This window comes from Salmo salar, chromosome ssa04, assembly GCF_905237065.1.
Source record: "Salmo salar chromosome ssa04, Ssal_v3.1, whole genome shotgun sequence".
In the NCBI taxonomy this organism is placed as follows: Eukaryota; Metazoa; Chordata; class Actinopteri; order Salmoniformes; family Salmonidae; genus Salmo; species Salmo salar.
Window position 1 is genome coordinate 67,597,360 of NC_059445.1, and position 18,447 is coordinate 67,615,806.

General features: G+C 42.8%; 1 protein-coding gene across 3 annotated transcripts in view; it reads left to right on the forward strand.

Moving 5' to 3' along the window:
- The window catches only part of LOC106603712 (methylosome subunit pICln), a 30,254-nt gene that overhangs the window by 631 nt on the left and 11,176 nt on the right, over positions 1-18,447 (forward strand). The window contains exons 2-7 of one of the 3 annotated variants that reach the window (XM_014197721.2): positions 87-223; positions 7,738-7,851; positions 8,094-8,198; positions 8,693-8,872; positions 13,461-13,509; positions 17,499-17,855. In XM_014197721.2, coding sequence (XP_014053196.1) covers positions 87-223; positions 7,738-7,851; positions 8,094-8,198; positions 8,693-8,872; positions 13,461-13,509; position 17,499 — 586 coding nt within the window. In that variant the 3' untranslated portion in view covers positions 17,500-17,855. Of the gene's footprint in view, positions 1-86; positions 224-7,737; positions 7,852-8,093; positions 8,199-8,692; positions 8,873-13,460; positions 13,510-17,498; positions 17,856-18,447 lie in introns of those variants that run through there. The other 2 variants (XM_045717270.1, XM_045717271.1) reach the window with 2 other exon arrangements.

Below are 18,447 nucleotides of genomic sequence, written 5' to 3' on the forward strand. Positions count from 1 at the left end.
TGTTTGACAAAGGCCTTTCTTCATATTGGCTACCTAAAGTGCGTAAAATGTATTGTTAATGACATTTTTGTCTAATCTCTCCTCAGATGTGTATCATGGTTCGATGGGTCTGGAATGGGGTTTTCTTTGAAATACCCGTCAATCAGCCTCCATGCAATCTCACGCGACTTTACCGCGTACCCAGGAGAGCACCTGTACGTCATGGTCAACACCAAACTCAACGGTGAGGTTTCTCCAAAGATACTTTGTCTTTCTCTCAATTCCAGTGTATTCAGAATAGTCTCACTTTCCGAAGTGCAATGAGACCATACCAGTTTGAAACGAGCGGCATGTTATGAAAAGTTGAGCCTGTACATAGACCTAATTATTGTATACAATTATGCACGAAAACGTTGCTTCGACATAAGCGGTTTCTCAGTCGGGTGCATGCCAACATTTTGTACACACAAGTAAGGGTGTATTCATTTATTCTGATTCCGTTTCAAAACGTTTTGCAACAAACCCTTAAATTACAAAACTTTTTACTTTTGGAGTATAAAGGTTCTCTTGGACAAATTCAGGAAGGGCCCTCAGTTTCTTTCTCTTTGTTTCCTAAAGTTAACGTAATCAGTTTCCATTGCACACGATTTTGCAACAGCCAAAACGTTTTGCAACTTAATTTGACTAATGCCTTTTCATTAAAAAATGAAAATAAAAGCAACCCTCAACATCCCAAATGACATACAAAAGCATTTATTTATTGTTCACCATAATATCTGAGCCACCCTGGCTTGCCTCCTGTCCTGCCTGGTCTCATAGACTAGACATAACATAGTAAATGTGAACCCGGGATACCTAAATTAGTTTGGTATGATTACATAAGACAGATTGGTTACTTAATGCAGAAACAAAAGTAGGGTGGATGGGTGGGCGTATAAAGCAAACGCCTAGCATCCCAAAGGTTGCGAATTCAAATCTTATCACGGATAACTTTAGCATTTTAACCCTTTAACCTAACTGAAACTTAACCTTGACAACAAAGCCTAGCTAATGTTAGCCAGCTAGCTAGAAATCGTAACATATCAAACATTTTAGGAAAAGGTGTCAAATATTTAACGTTGAGCAAATTTAACATATCATATGAAATGGGTGATGGACAACCACAAATGAATACATACCATACGAAATGTCATACTAAATGGAGTCCCTCGGATTTACGTCAAGAATAATAGAAAATACTCTTGAGACCAGGTTGTCCTGTCAGGAACAGCCACCATTCATCCCACACATACTCACCCGCTGCTGAATGGCCCGTTTTTACCCCCTAGAGAGGCTCATTGTCATGTTGCGGATGGGCGAGCTGCCAGTCACAGTTGCTCGGACATCCGATGCTCTTGAGAGCTTATTTACAGCTGAGTTGCTGCAGAGACTAAACAATAAGCAGTGTTTTTGCTTCATGTCTCAGGTCATGCCAAGGTCATATCAAATCAAATGTATTTATATAGCCCTTCTTACATCAGCTGATGTCAAAGTGCTGTACAGAAACCCAGCCTAAAACCCCAAACAGCAAGCAATGCAGGTGTAGAAGCACAGTGGCTAGGAAGAACTCCCTAGAAAGGCCAAAACCTAGGATGAAACCTAGAGAGGAACCAGGCTATGAGGGGTGACCAGTCCTCTTCTGGCTGTGCCGGGTGGAGATTATAACAGAACATGGCCAAGATGTTCATAAATGACCAGCATGGTCAAATAATAATAATCACAGTAGTTGTCGAGGGTGCAACAAGTCAGCACCTCAAGAGTAAATGTCAGTTGGCTTTTCATAGCCGATCATTGAGAGTACCTCTACCGCTTCTGCTGTCTCTAGAGTTGAAAACGGCAGGTCTGGGACAGGTAGCACGTCCGGTGGACAGGTCAGTGTTCCATAGCCGCAGGCAGAACAGTTGAAACTGGAGCAGCAGCACGGCCAGGTGGACTGGGGACAGCAAGGAGTCATCGTGCCAGGTAGTCCTGAGGCATGGTCCTAGGGCTCAGGTCCTCCGAGAAAGAGAGAGCATACTTAAATTCACACCGGATAAGACAGGAGAAATACTCCAGATATAACAGACTGACCCTAGCCCCCCCGACACACAAACTACTGCAGCATAAATACTGGAGGCTGAGACAGGAGGGGTCAGGAGACACTCTGGCCCCATCCAATGATACCCCCGGACAGGGCAAAACAGGCAGGATATAACCCCACCCACTTTGCCAAAGCACAGCCCCCACACCACTAGAGGGATATCTTCAACCACAAACTTACCATCCTGAGACAAGGCCGAGTATAGCCCACAAAGATCTCTGCCAAGGCACAACCCAAGGGGGGGCGCCAACCCAGACAGGAAGACCACGTCAGTGACTCAACCCACTCAAGTGATGCACCCCTCCTAGGGACGGCATGGAAGAGCACCAGTAAGTCAGTGACTCAGCCCCTGTAATAGGGTTAGAGGCAGAGAATCCCAGTGGAGAGAGGGGAACTGGCCAGTCAGAGACAGCAAGGGTGGTTCGTTGCTCCAGAGCCTTTCCGTTCACCTTCACACTCCTGGGCCAGACTACACTCAATCATAGGACCTACTGAAGAGATGAGTCTTCAATAAAGACTTAAAGGTTGAGACCGAGTCTGCGTCTCTCACATGAGTAGGTAGACCATTTCATAAAAATGGAGCTCTATAGGAGAAATCCCTGCCTCCAGCTGTTTGCTTAGAAATTCTAGGGACAATTAGGAGGCCTGCGTCTTGTGACTGTAGCGTACGTGTAGGTATGTACGGCAGGACCAATCGGAAAGATGGGTAGGAGCAAGCCCATGTAATGCTTTGTAGGATAACAGTAAAACCTTGAAATCAGCCCTTGCCTTAACAGGAAGCCAGTGTAGGGAGGCTAGCACTGGAGTAATATGATAATTTTTGGGGGGTTCTAGTCAGGATTCTAGCAGCTGAAGTTTATTTAGTGCTTTATCCGGGTAGCCGGAAAGTAGAGCATTACAGTAGTCTAACCAAGAAGTAACAAAAGCATGGATGAATTTTTCTGCATTTTTGGACAGAGTTTCTGATTTTTGTAATGTTACGTAGATGGAAAAAAGCTGTCCTTGAAACAGAATTTATAGCATGACTTTTGATGCTCCTTGGTTGGGGTCTGAGCAGATTATTTGTTGCGATTGCAAACGTAATAAAATGGTGGTCCGATAGTCCAGGATTATGAGGAAAAACATAAAGATCCACAACATTTATTCCATGGGACAAAACTAGGTCCAGAGTATGACTGTGGCAGTGAGTAGGTCCGGAGACATGTTGGACAAAACCCACTGAGTCGATGATGGCTCCGAAAGCCTTTTGGAGTGGGTCTGTGGACTTTTCCATGTGAATATTAAAGTCACCAAAAATTGGAGTATTATCTGCTATGACTACAATGTCCGCTAGGAACTCAGTGAGGAACACTGCATATGGCCCAGGAGGCCTGTAAACAGTAGCTATAAAAAGTGATTGAGTAGCTGCATAGATTTCATGACTAGAAGCTCAAAAGACGAAAACGTCTTATTTTTTGTACAAAAAAATTTGTCAATTGAAATTTGCTATCGTAAATGTTAGCAACACCTCCGCCTTAAAACGATGGGGGATATGGTCACTAGTGTAACCAGGAGGTGAGGCCTCATTTAACACAGTAAATTCATCAGGCTTAAGCCATGTTTCAGTCAGGCCAATCACATCGAGATTATGATCAGTGATTAGTTCATTGACTATAACTGCCTTGGAAGTGAGGGATCTAACATTAAGTAGCCCTATTTTGAGATGTGAGGTATCACAATCTCTTTCAATAATGGCAGGAATGGAGGAGGTCTTTATTCTAGTGAGATTGCTAAGGCGAACTCCGCCATGTTTAGTTTTGCCCAACCTAGATCGAGGCACAGACAGGGTCTCAATGGGGATAGCTGAGCTGACTACACTGACTGTGTTATAGACTTCACTTGCTCGCTTATGACTATTCGTTGTGCCAATTGCTGCTTTGTCGATGGAACCTGCAAGTAAGCATTCTGTTGGACTGTGTATCCTGTACATATGACTAATAAAATGTGGAACTTTAAATTAAACTTGATCATTTTATTAATGCCAGTTAACTCTGATTGTAGTGTTCTTAGATTCATAATCCGCTTGGCCACCTTCACACTTGTTTGGTAGGAAAGATGGTTTTAAATGTAAATAAAATGTTGTTCCATTTGCATGTTGGACAATTGGTTGTATAGGTAGTGAAAGATCAAAATGAAAGTGTTATTTTTCTTTCTTTGAGTTAAGCTTTGTGGGACTTTCATTCCATTTATGGAAAGGAAAGAGCTGACATCCTTTGGGAGAGGAGGGTTTTCCTTAACCCAAGTTCTAGAACAAGTGGATCTCTGGTCTAGTTCTATTACATATACCCACCATGCGGTGCCTGTTTGGGAACACTTTTCCCAAGTCCGAAGGTGGATCTGTATACAGTTCTGATTGAAAAGTTGTCTTGTGCATTGCCGAGTAGGCAAGACTTGTCTGACATCTCATTACCCAGGAATGTTACACGAATACTGCAGTTTAACACGGCAAGATGTGTAGAGCAACATGGCATTATTGAGTAAATGTCATGAATCAAGCCCCTTACTCAGTGAATTTCAGAAATGTAAATAGTTAAACATCAAAGTTATCCTTTTTAGATAAAACAATACTAGATATATTCACTTATCACCAATAACTGATTTGAAACACTGTTTTGCAGTGGTCAACAGTATCCTCAACAGCACCTTCTTGGGTTGCACCATGGTGTAGCTGGAGGACAGCTATTTTCTGGGTACATTGACTTCTATACAAAACCTTGGAGGCTCATGTTTCTCAACCCCTTAAATAGATTTTAACCGTAATTATGACGACTTCCGAAGGATGTTGCCCAACCTCAGCTCTTGCAGTATGAACTGACATGTTGTCCATCCAATCAATGGATCAGATAATGAATTTAGCAGAGTCACATATGACTTACTTGCAACTCGACTTTGACTTAAACACCAGTGACTTGACTTGGACTTGAGCCTTATGACTCGACCGGACTTGATACCCTCCCCAAGCCCAAATATAAAAAATGATGCTATTAAAAAAAGTGTGCAGCGCATCAACTCTTCATTTAACGGATTACAGTTTGAATCGGACAGCAGCCAATAAAATTGTGCCAGCTGAGAAAATGTTGTGCGTGGCAGTGCAGTCGGCGGGTGAATTCAGATGGAGCCCTTGGAAAAATGATACCCAAAATGATTATTTTTGGATATAAAGACGATGCTGTATCAACAAAACGTATTGCAACTTGCAAAACATGCGGGAAGAAAATAACAGACGGAGGCGCAACAATTTCCAAGTTTGTTCGACATTTGAAGCTGACAAAAAAACGGTAAGTCGTGGCTAATATAACCGACAGCTATATATATATATATATATTTTTATTACTTTACTAGTGTATCATGTAGGCTAACGTAACGTTAAATCAATGAGCCTCCACACAGTCAGTCAGTGCGGTAACGTGATCATTGCAGCCAAGATTGAGCTACAACTGGCTAGGCAGTTTGTAGCCTAAACCCTGCCTGATGTTACTGCTGTTCCTAAAACCATTGACATACGTTATCTTACTGTAACCACATAGAGTGTGTTAAGTTTGGGCGATTGTGTACAAGCCTACATCGCCCGATTGCTCATGGCTTCCCATGTATTTCCATGGAAATATGTTTATTTGGAAATTAATAAATGTATAGATATTTTTAAAAGGATTCATGATTTGCGTAAATGTAATGTAATTACTCTTGTTAAAAATATGTATTACATTTGGTGAAGAGCATATTATGACTTGTTTAGGACTCAAAACTCCCAAGTTTAGGCCTTGGGACTTGTGACTTGTAAAACAATGACTTGGTCCCACCTCTGGAATTTAGTGCTCAAAGAATAAGCTAGGTAGCTAGCCCTGTTCACCCACGACTGCGTGGCAAAGCATGACTCCAGCACCATCATCAAGTTTACTGACGATGGTGGTAGGTCTGATCACCAGCGATGAGACCGCCTACAGTTAGTGACCTGACAGTGTGGTGCCAGGACATCAAACTCTCCCTCAACATCAGTGAGACCAATGAGCTGATCGTGGACTACAGGAAACGGGGCAGCACGTCCACATCGACAGGGCTGCAATGGAAGTGGGTCGAGAGCTTCAAGTTCCTTAGTGTCCAAATCACTAAGGACTTAAAATGGTCCACTCATATGCAATGACGCCTCTTCCCCCCCCTTCAGGAAGTATCAAAGATTTGGCAAGGGCCCTCAAATCCTCAAACTGCACTCAATGGTGCAGTTGTAATCTTGACTGACTGCATCACTGCTTGGTATGGCAATAGCACCACCCTCAATCGCATGGTGCTACAGAGGGTGGTGGGGACAGCCCAGTACATCACCGGGGCCAAGCTCCCTGCCATCCAGGACCTCTATCAGGCAGTGTGACAGGAAGGCCAGAAAAAACATTACACTCCAGCCACCCAAACCATAGACTTTTCTCTGCTTCCGCACAGCAAGCAGTATCGGTGCATCAAGTCTGACACAAACCGCTTCTATCCCCAAGCAATACAACTGCTAAATAGCTAACAGTCTGTGTAGCCATTCTGAGTTGACCCTTGTATTTTATTTTTACACTCTATGCACACTTGCAGAACTCTACACACTCACTGACTCGACACACGCACACATTTATACTGACTACGCACACACTCGCATAAAATCTTAATTTACATTGCTGCTACTCTGTTTCAAATATCCTGATGCCTAGTCACCTTACACTACATGACCAAAAGTATGTATGTGGACACCTCCTCTTTGAACATCTCATTCCAAAATCATTGGCATTAATATGGAGTTGGTCCCCCCCCCCCCCTTTGCTGCTATAACAGCCTCCCCTCTTCTGGGAAGGCTTTCCACTAGATGTTTGTACATTGCTGCGGGGACTTGCTTCCATTCAGCCATGAGCATTAGTGAGGTTGGGCATTGCTGTTGGATGATTAGGCCTGGCTCGCAGTTGGCATTCCAATTAATCCCAAAATGTAAAATGTGTTCGATGGGGTTGAGGTCAGGGCTTTGTGCAGGCAAGTCAAGTTCTTCCACACCGTTCTCGACAAACCATTTCTGTATGGACCTTGCTTTGTGCACAGGGGCATTGTCATGCTGAAACAGGAAAGGGGCTTCCACAAAGTTGGAAGCACAGAATTGTCTAGAATGTCATTGTATGCTGTAGTGTTAACATTTCCCTTCAATGGAATTAAGGGGCCTAGCCTGAACCATATAAAAACAGCCTCTCAACTAAACTTTAGTTGGCACTGGACGTTCTCCTGGCATCCGCAAAACCCAGATTCGTCCGTTGGACTGCCAGATGGTAAAGCGTCATTCATCACGCTAGAGAACACGTTTCCACTGCTCTGTGTGTGTGTGGGAGAATACACTCACCAGTAGCCCTAGTTGCATATGCAGGTGTGCCATAATGTGAGTGTCATGAGATTGCAACAGAGCTCTGTTCCACTTCTGACTCTATAGCTGCATTTACACTGGCAGCCCAATTCTGATCTTTTGCCCAATTTTTAGTAGCAAAAGATCTGTCTGATTTGGACAAATTTAAGTGCTAAAAATCTGAATTGGGCTGCCTATGTAAACGTAGCCTAACAAATCTTCTCTCTGCCGCCCCCCCCAGGTAACTGTGAGAAGGATGTGGAGGAAGAGGATGAGAGTACCGATGATGACTGCGACGCTGATTCTATAAGTCCTGTTACAGAGATCTGTTTTGTGCCCAGTGATAAGGCTACCTGTAAGTGGGAACTGTGGAATACCATTCATGCATACTTCACCCTAATGTGAGCTATATCAGCACAGTTTTGGACTCGTAATAGATATTCTTCAGGCCTGAGCTAAATTTGAAAAATGAACCTCAAAGGAATGTTACTTAGACCAAATTGATGGTCCCTTTTACAGCTGTAAATCTATGGTTTGGGGAAAGGGTTGGTTTGGACAACTTTCCAAAATACTTTGAGTTTGTTTTCCACCCTCCAGTGGAGCCCATTTTCTCAGCCATCTCTGAATGCCAGGCCCTGCACCCTGACCCTGAAGACTCCGACTCTGACTTTGAGGGAGATGAGTACGACGTTGAAGAAGCTGGTGAGTGAGCACACCATGACCATGTTCAGTATTCATTAGGGCACACAACAATGTTTTGCAACGGGAAACAAATGAACCTTTCCCATTGGACAAGTCCAGGTAGTCCCTCCCTGCTTTAGTCTTCTGCCGTTTTTGTGACTAATTAACACAACCCATCTTTCTTGCCTACAAATTAACTTATTTCTTGACATCTAGACTTGGATGTTTCATGCCCAAATGTCCTCAGTGCACCTCCTCGACAATTGTTCTGCGATCAGTATAAGGAAGCACATTCATTTGTCTAATTCAGGTTGTTGGACTATGGCAGTGCAGAAAGAATAATTTATGTTGGTTAACTTTCACCAAAGTATATATCTGGTGTATGATGCCAGAACTTTCATTTTAAAACCACAACGTACTTTACAGTCCCACAGAATACTTTAATTGGGGCGCCCAATGTCAACTATATGTGGACATTCGACTAACCTTTCGGTCTCCTGTCTCCCCACCCACAGAACAGGGTCAGGTAGACCTGCCCACATTTTACAACTTTGAGGAGGGTCTGTCCCAGCTCAACCTGGAGGGCCAGGCCACCCTGGAAAGACTGGAGGGGATGCTGGCCGACTCTGCATCCCAGAAACACCACTGCATGGCCGGGGTCAGGCCCGAGGACACCCCAACAGGATGCTGCAATGGTATGCGCTTGAAATGCATTGGAATGTGGTCTGCATTGCTTTGTATACGGACATGGGTCATGTTCATTAGTGCATGCAATGGAAAATGACTAAAAGTTGTCCCTCACCATTTCAATCTTTCTGTTTGGTGCCTAATGAAGACCCTTGATTTGGGTAACAGTAGGTCCTAGGGGTGGACATTTTGTGGTAGGTCCGGAACAATGCAAGATGCTCTGATGAAGATGTATGAAACATCAGCGACACATCAGCATTAGATTATTGAAGGGAATCAATTTGCCGTCCTGAACTTCCTGCCAGCATTTTAGTTAAACAGTACTAAGCACCCCATCAGTAGGCTAGCCTGGAATTCCAAACTGAATAACGCTACGTTTCACTATTGTTTGAAGTAGCCCTTATGTTACTGATTGTATTCATTTCGTTATCAACTGCTGCAAAAAGTACAGATGTGAAAATGCACAAAATTAACAGTAATTTTTGGATTCAGTCTAGTCAGCTGGACAGTTTTGTCCAACTTTTAATCTATTCATTTCCCAATAATCTCCAGACTTCGCTTTCAATTTCTAGCATGGTTATGCATATGCTTTTCATATTTCTACTGTAAGAAACATTTTAATTGAGTGTTGTCCATGATATAGGCCAATTCTCATGAGTGCTAAGGGTTAAGAAACGCAGCATAATTCAGCTGTTTTCAAGGCTTGTTCAGCAGTCCAGTAAAAATAAAATATAAGCTAAAGCACTAGCACACAAGTACAACTAATGTACGGTGCATTCGGAAAGTATTCAGACCCCTTGATCTTTTTCACATTTTGTTACGTTACAGCCTTGCTCTAAAACTGATTTAAGTTTTTTTTTCCTTCAATCTACACACAATACCCCATAATGACAAAGCAACAAGTTTGTCATTTTTGCACATTTATTAAAAATAAAAAACTGATATCACATTTACATAAGTATTCAGACCCTTTACTCAGTGCTTTGTTGAAGCACCTTTGGCAGAGATTACAGCCTCGAGTCTTCTTGGGTATGATGCTACAAGCTTGGCACACATGTATTTGGGAGAGTTTCTCCCATTCTTCTCTGTAGATCCTCTCAAGCTCTGTCAAGTTGGATGGAGAGCATTGCTGCACAGCTATTTTCAGGTCTCTCCCTCCAGAGATGTTAGATCGGGTTCAAGTCCGGGCTCTGGCTGGGCCACTCAAGGACATTCAGAGACTTGTCCCGAAGCCACTCCTGCATTGTCTCGGCTGTGTGCTTAGGGTCGTTGTCCTGTTGGAAGGTGAACCTTTGCCCCAGTCTGAGGTCCTGAGTGCTCTGGAGCAGGTTTTCATCAAGGATCTCTCTGTACTTTGCTCCGTTCATCTTTCCCTTGAGCCTGACTAGACTCCCAGTCCCTGCCCCTGAAAAACATCCCCACTGCATGATGCTGCCACCACCTTGCTTCACCTTAGGGATGGTGCCAGGTTTCCTCCAGACGTGGCGCTTGGCATTCAAGCCAAAGAGTTCATTCTTTGTTTCATCAGACCAGAGAACATTGTTTCTCATGGTCTGAGAGTCCTTTTATTAGGTGCCTTTTGGCAAACTCCAAGAGGGCTGCCATGTGCCTTTTAACTGAAGAGTGGCTTCTGTCTGGCCACTCTACCATAAAGGCCTGATTGGTGGAATGCTGCAGAGATGGTTGTCCTTCTGGAAGGTTCTCCCATCTCCACAGAGGAACTGTGAAGCTCTGTAAGTGACCATCGGGTTCTTGGCCACCTCCCTGACCAAGGCCCTTGTCCCCCAATTGTTCAGTTTGTCCAGGAGACCAGCTCTAGGAAGAGTCTTGGTGGTTCCAAACATCTTCCATTTAAGAATGATGGATGCCACTGTGTTCTTGAGGACCTTATATTCTGCAGCCATTATTTTTGGTATCCTTCCCCAGACCTGTGCCTTGACACAATCCTGTCACGGAACTCTAGGGATAATTCCTTCAAACTCATGGCTTGCTCTGACATGCACTGTCAACTGTGGGACCTAATGTAGACAGGTGTGCCTTTTCAAATCATGTCCAATCAATTGAATTTACCACAGGTGGACTCCGATCAAGTTGTATGAACATCTCAAGGATGATCAATGGAAACAGGATGCACCTGAGCTCAATTTCAAGTCTTATAGCAAAGGGTCTGAATACTTATGGAAATGTTTTTTTACTTCTAAACCTGTTTTCACTTTGTCATTATGGGGTACAGTTGAAGTCGGAAGTTTACATACACCTTAGCCAAATACAATTCAACTCAGTTTTTCACAATTCCTGACATTTAATTATAGTAAAAATTCCCTGTCTTAGGTCAGTTAGGAATACCACTTTATTTTAAGAATGTGTAATGTCAGAATATTAGGAGTTATTTATTTCAGTTTTTATTTCTTTCATCACATTCCCAGTGGGTCAGAAGTTACAAACACTCAATTAGTATTTGGTAGCATTGCCTTTAAATTGTTTAACTTGAGTCAAATGTTTCAGGTAGCCTTCCACAAGCTTCCCACAATAAGTTGGGTGAATTTAGGCCCATTCCTCCTGACAGCTGGTGTAACTGAGTCAGGTTTGTAGGTATCCTTGCCCGCACACACTTTTTCAGTTTTGCCCACACATTTTCAAAAGGATTGAGGTCAGGACTTTGTGATGGCCGCTCCAATACCTTGACTTTGTTGTCCTTAAGCCATTTTGCCACAACGTTGGAAGTATGCTTTGGGTCTTCCAAATGGACAATGACCCCATTGCGACCAAGCTTTAACTTCCTGACTGATGTCTTGATGTTCCCAAGGATGAACCAGACTTGTGGAGGTCTACATTTTTTTTTTTTTTCTGAGGTCTTGGCTGATTGCTTTTGATTTTCCCATGATGTCAAGTGAAGAGGCACTGAGTTTGAAGGTAGGCCTTGAAATACATCCACAGATACACCTCCAATTGAGTCAAATGTCAATTAGCCTATCAGAAGCTTCGAAATCCATGACATTTTCTGGAATATTCCAAGCTGTTTTAAAGGGACAGTCAACTTAGTGTATGTAAACCTCTGACCCACTGGAATTGTGATACAGTGAAATAATCTGTAAACAAATGTTGGAAAAATTACTTGTCATGCACAAAGTAGATGTCCTAACCGACTTGCGAAAACTAGTTTGTTAACAAGAAATTTGTGGAGTGGTTGAAACACTTAGGTTGAAGTCATTAAAACTAGTTTAACCTTAGCATGGGTACTTCCTATAAGCAGAAACTCAAACAGGAATGGAAGGGCAAAATGGAGTCTCTCAGATTTGCAGAAGGGAGGGTGCGGGAAGGCCTTGTAGGCATTTTGAAAAGTTGAGTAGCAGTGGTCCAATGTTTTTCCGGAGCGGGTACTACAGTCAATTTGTTGGTAGAACTTCGGTAATGTTTTCCTCAAATTTGCTTTGATATGTGGTTTCCAGTTCGCATAAAGTCCAGTGAAGTTCCTTGAGGGCCGTCGTGGTATCGGCTTGAGGGGGAATATACACGGCTGTGACTATAACCAAAGATAATTATTTTGTGAGGTAATACGGTCAACATTTGAGGTATTGTAGGTCGGGGGAACAAAAGGACTTGAGTTCCTGTATGTTATCACAATCGCACCATGAGTAGTTAATGATGAAACGTACACCCCTGCCTTCTTCCCGGAGAGATATTTATTCCTGTCTCCGCGATGTACTGAGAACACAGCTGGCTGTATGGACAGTATATCCCGATAGAGCCATGTTTCTGTGAAACCGAGTATGTTACAATCCCTGATGTCTCTGGAAGGAGGTGCTCGTCTACTTTATTATCCAGAGGCTGAACATTGGTGAGTAATATACTCGGAAGCAGTGGATGGTGTGCATGCCTCGTGAATCGGACTAGAAGTCCACTCCGAATACTTCTTCTCTGCTGGCGGTGTTTTGGAGCAGCCTCTGGAATAAGTTATATTTATAATGCTGGTGAGTTACCGCCGCTCTGATATTACATACAGGCATAAATTACTTTTGGATAACACAATTCTGGGCTAATAATGTAAGAAATAACCCATACTAAATAATGCAAAGTTGCTTAGGAGCTAAGAGCAGAGCTGCCATATCTGTCGGCGCCATCTTACATTACATGCCAGCATAGCACATTCCATTTCGGGCGGGGGTGTATTGTCATGTATATGCTACAGCGAATGTCCTATATAGGTTTATGAGTTGTGACTGAGGTGTTAGAAACAGGATGGCGGAGCGCACTTGTGTTGCATGCATTCCATAAAGTCTATAGGTCAACGCTGCTGGTTCCACAAAGCTTTGCTTTGCTGCTGCCTGTCTTTTCTGAATCGCAGAGTGCAATTGACACCTGACACTAACCTTATTGGTCTGTGACCTTAGGGTAGGTATACTCTGCAAGTGTCATGTTCAGTAGGGAAAGATTTTTGAATGGAGCGAAACGGGGAGGTATCCAGTGAACACATTTTCCCTTTACATTGCAAAAAATTTTGCTACAGTTTGCACTTCTGAACATGACCCAGGTGTCCAGAAGGGCAAGTTGTTTCATGAAATACTTCTGACTCCTACCCTTCCCCTCCACCTCCAGAGTCTGGTGCAGTAGGGGTCTCGGGACAGTTTGAAGACGTTGATCATTGGTAAGACTTTACCCTCCTCCTTGGAATAGGTTATAGTGATTTAGATTTTTATTGGATAATTAAAAGTACAGTACCAGTCAAGTTGGGACACCTACTCATTCCAGGGGTTTTCTTTTTTACTATTTTCTACATTGTAGAATAATAGTGAAGACGACTATAAAATAACACATGGAATCATGTAGTAACCAAAAAAGTGTTAAAATCAAAATATATATTTGAGATTGTTCAAAGTAGCCACCCTTTGCCTTGACAGCTTTGCACACTCTTGGCATTCTCTCAACCAGCTTCATGAAGGATGTCACCTGGAATGCATTTCAATTAACAGGTGTGCGTTGTTAATTTGTGGAATTTCTTTCTTTAATGTGTTTGAGCCAATCAGTTGTGTTGTGACAAGGTAGGGGGGGATATACAGAAGATAGCCCTATTTGGTAAAAGACCAAGACCATATTATGGCAAGAACAGCTCAAATAGGAAAAGAGAAATGACAGTCCGTCATTACTTCAAGACATGAAGGTCAGTCAATTCGGAAAATTTCAAGAACTTTGAACATTTCAAGTGCAGTTGCAAAAACCATCAAGCGCTATGATGAAACTGGCTCTCATGAAGACAGCCTCAAAAGAACACCCAGAGTTACCTCTGCTTAATATAAGTTCATTAGCTACCAATCTCAGAAATTGCAGCCCAAATAAATACTTCAGAGTTCAAGTAACAGACACATCTCAACTGTTCAGAGGAGACTGCGTGAATCAGGCCTTCATAGTCGAATTGCTGCAAAGAAACCACTACTAAAGGACCCCAATAAGAAGAGACTTGTTTGGGCCAAGAAACACAAGCAATGGACATTAGACCGGTGGAAATCTGTCCTTTGGTCGAGTCCAAATTTGAGATTTTTGGTTCCAACCGCTGTGTCTGTGGAGCAGAGTAGGTGAACGGATCTCAACGTGTGGTTCCCACTGTGAAACATGGAGGTGTGGGGGTGCTTTGCTGGTGACACTGATTTATTCAGAATTCAAGGCACACTTAACTTCTTTGGGCTTGGGGGCAGTATTTTGACGTCTGGATGACAAGCGTGCCCAAAGTAAACTGCCTGTTACTCAGGCTCAGAAGCTAGGATATGCATATAATTGGTAGATGTAGATAGAAAACACTAAAGTTTCCAACTGTTAAAATAATGTCTGAGTATAACAGAACTGATATGGCAGGTGAAAATCCATCCAGGAAGTGGGATTTTTTTTGATGTGGGTGGTTTTCAATTGAATGCCTATTGAGTATCTAATGGGTTAGGACCCAGATTGCAGTTCCTATGGCTTCCACTAGATGTCAACAGTCTTTAGACATTGTTTCAGGCTTGTTTTCTGAAAAATGAAGGAGACCTTTCTGTCAGGGTACTGGTTTCCGCGCGTGACCGTGTGCGCGCCCTTTGTTGTTTTTCCTTTCTATTGAATACGCTATTGTCTGGTTGAAATATTAGCGATTATTTAGACAATTGACAACCTAAGGATTAATTATAAACATCGTTTGACATGCTTTGACGAACTTTACTGGTACTATTAGGACATATTCGTCTGCATGTTTTGACCGCCTTTGAGCCAGTGGATTACTGAACAAAACGTGCCAACAGAACTGAGTTTTTGGGATATAAAGAGGGACTTTATTGAACAAAACAAACATTTATTGTGCCGCTGGGACTCTTGTGACTGCAACCAGATGAAAATCTTCAAAGGTAAGTGCTTCATTTTATCGCTATTTCTGACTTTCGTGACTCCTCAACTTGGTTGGAAAATGTTTGTATGCTTTTGTAAGCGGGGCGCTGTCCTCAGATAATCGCATAGTATGCTTTCGCCGTAAAGCCTTTTTGAAATCTGACAAAGCGGCTGGATTAACATGAAGTTAATCTTTAAGCCGATGTATAACACTTGTATTTTTATGAATGTTTATGACTCTTTTTTTGAATTTGGCGAGCTGCAATTTCACCGGATGTTGTCGAGGTGGGTCGCTAGCGGCACGCCTGCGCCAGAGGTTTTAACCAGCATGGCTACCAGAGCATTCTGCCATCCCATCTGGTTTGTGCTTAGTGGGACTGTAATTTGTTTTTCAACAGGACAATGACCCAACACGTCTCCAGGCTATATAAGGGCTATTTGACCAAGAATGACAGTGATGGAGTAATGCATCAGATGACCTAGCCTCCACAATCACCCAACCTCAACCCAACTGAGATTGTTTGGGATGAGTTGGACCGCTCTGTGAAGGAAAAGCAGCTAACAAGTGCTCATATGTGGGAACTCCTTCAAGATTGTTTGAAAAGAATTGCAAGTGAAGTTGGTTGAGAGAATGCCAAGTGTGCAAAGCTGTCATCAAGGGAAAGAGTGGCTACTTTGAAGAATCTAAAATATATTTTGATTTCACTTTTCTTTGGTTACTACATTATTCCATGTGTTAATAGTTTTGATGTCTTCACTTATTCTACAATGTAGAAAATAGTAAAAATAAAGAAACCCTTGAATGAGTAGGTGTCTGAACTTTTGACTGGTACTGTACATAGAAGACTTCTCCAGCTGGTTGACTCATATAATTCAGTGTTTCCATCACTAGCACACCTGATCCAACTAGTCAAAGCTCTTTTATTAGCTGTGTCAGGTGTGCTAGTATTGGAATAGACTACCGTAATTTCCGAACTATTAAGCGCACCTGAATATAAGCCGCACCCACTGAATAAAAAAAAATATATATATATTTTTTGAACATAAACAAGCCGCACATGTCTATAAGCCGCAGGTGCCTACTGGTACATTGAAACAAATGAACTTTACACAGGCTTTAACGAAACACGGCTTGTAACAAAAAATAAAAAAATTAGCAGTAGTCATTGGTCACTATCTTCCTCCTCCTGTGCACTGAAACCATCTCCTTCTGTGTCTGAGTTGAATAGCCTCAGAATTGCTTCATCCGATATTGGATCGTTTTCATTGTCGCTCTCGTCACTTTCATCCGGAAGGAAATCCCCCGCTGAGCCCTCTTCAACACGCAGCAGTCCAGCCTTTCGAAACCCGTTAATGATAGTGGATTTTTTTTTACAATGCTCCACGCTGTCAGGACCCACTGGCAGACTTGACCATAAGTTGCTCTTCGCATGCGGCCCGTTTTAGTGAAGGATTTCTCCCCACTTGTCATCCAGGCCTCCCACTGAACACGGAGCGCCACCTTAAATGCACGATTTACACTGATGTCGAGTGGCTGCAAATACTTTGTTGTGCCCTCAGGAATCAAGTTTGAGAGCGCTCGATTTAATCTAAACAGTAAACAAAAAAAGTTGTTTGACCTTAACCCGTTCGGCAATTTCATTGGTCTAATGAAAGCTTCATGCTGCCAAAAAACTGAGCATATCACAGAATGTGTTTTTGGGGAAAAAAATTAAAAGTGGGAAAAATCCATATATTAGCCGTGTCATTGTTTAAGCCGCGGGGTTCAAAGCGTGGGAAAAAAGTTGCGGCTTATAGTCTGGAAATTACGGTAAATGGAACTGCTGGGTGTCCTTGAACAGGGGTTAGGGAAACACTGCTATTATGCCTCAATTATTTGGGCTCATGATTGGCTCTATACTCCTGTGCTGTTGTAAATGATTTAGTGTGATTATGAACGGCTCTGTTCCCGTGCGTAGCTCTAACGATCCCTGTACTGTAATCAAGCTGGGTAGTTCTAATACTCTCGTTGGCAGAGACTGCCAAGTTTGGCCTGCAACTGATAAATTCCACCTTCCATTCATCTGTGGCACAAGTTCCCCCTAGACTTTAGTGTGACTTAATCATTGACACACATGCTCCAGTCCCTTACCCAAAGGCCACCTATAGCATGTTTAAGCAGTCATTTTCTTTAGGATTTTTTTTTTTACTAATGATGAGTCATGATAACATGGCCATGATGTCACCATTGTCAGGTCCAGTTCCTGGCCACTAATCAGCCGTGTGAAATGTGATCTTGTGTTGCAGATGGAACAGAGAGGCCCTTGTTCGCACCCTCCTGACCGAAAGCTTTTTGAAAACGGGGGCATTAGGGTGGAATCGAAGTGTGGGGGGGGCCTAACGGTCTGATTGCGTAACACAGATGCAGGCAGAGCCAAGGCACTGGGTCTCTGAATGAGTATGGATAAATAATTTTAAGTCTTATCCAGCTAATCTTTACTGGCAGGTCACGCTAGGCCTCGAAGTCTGGAGGACTAAAGCAAATAACAACTGTCACTTTTGTGAAGCGTTTCCATTTTTATTACTGAAAGAAAAGACCAGACAGCAGATTTATTTTGAGCTTTGTATGTTCAAATAATAAAACTTGGTTTTGTATAAAGCAAAGTGTGTGTGAGAGAATGGATGAATTGTTAGTCGAACATAATCTGTCACCCGAAGTGAGCAGACTTTCAAACAGCAACTTGTAAATCTTATCAACCATCTACTGTAATTCTTATCAACCTGCGTTTTAACAAGTGATCAATTGCAGGATAAGGATTTGAGATGTAATGCTGGCGGGATGTTCAGTTGGCTGCCAAAGACCAGCTCTAGAGCCATAACAACATTTGTTTGCTGAAAATACTTTGTTTGCCAACTGGCACCCTGGTTCAGTGGATTTCTGTAGGACTGCTTCTCTTCCGGATGGGTTGGTGCCCACACTGCCCGCCCCCCCCCCAGTTGTTGAAAGAAAGAAGCAGCTTTGTGTGGGGGGGTCTGGCTCTACTGACACGCAGAGAAAGAATGGATTCAGAGGGAGAGGATTTATGCTGAAATACAGTGGTCGCTCAGCGCCCAAACACCATCCCAGCCCTCTTTGCTCTTTTAATTGTTCATTCTCCATCAGAAGGGAAATGGACATCCCTAGACTTTCTGCACCCAGTGTGCATTTTAATCAGAGGGAAAGCATTGTTGAATTAAAAAATATGTAGAATTACTT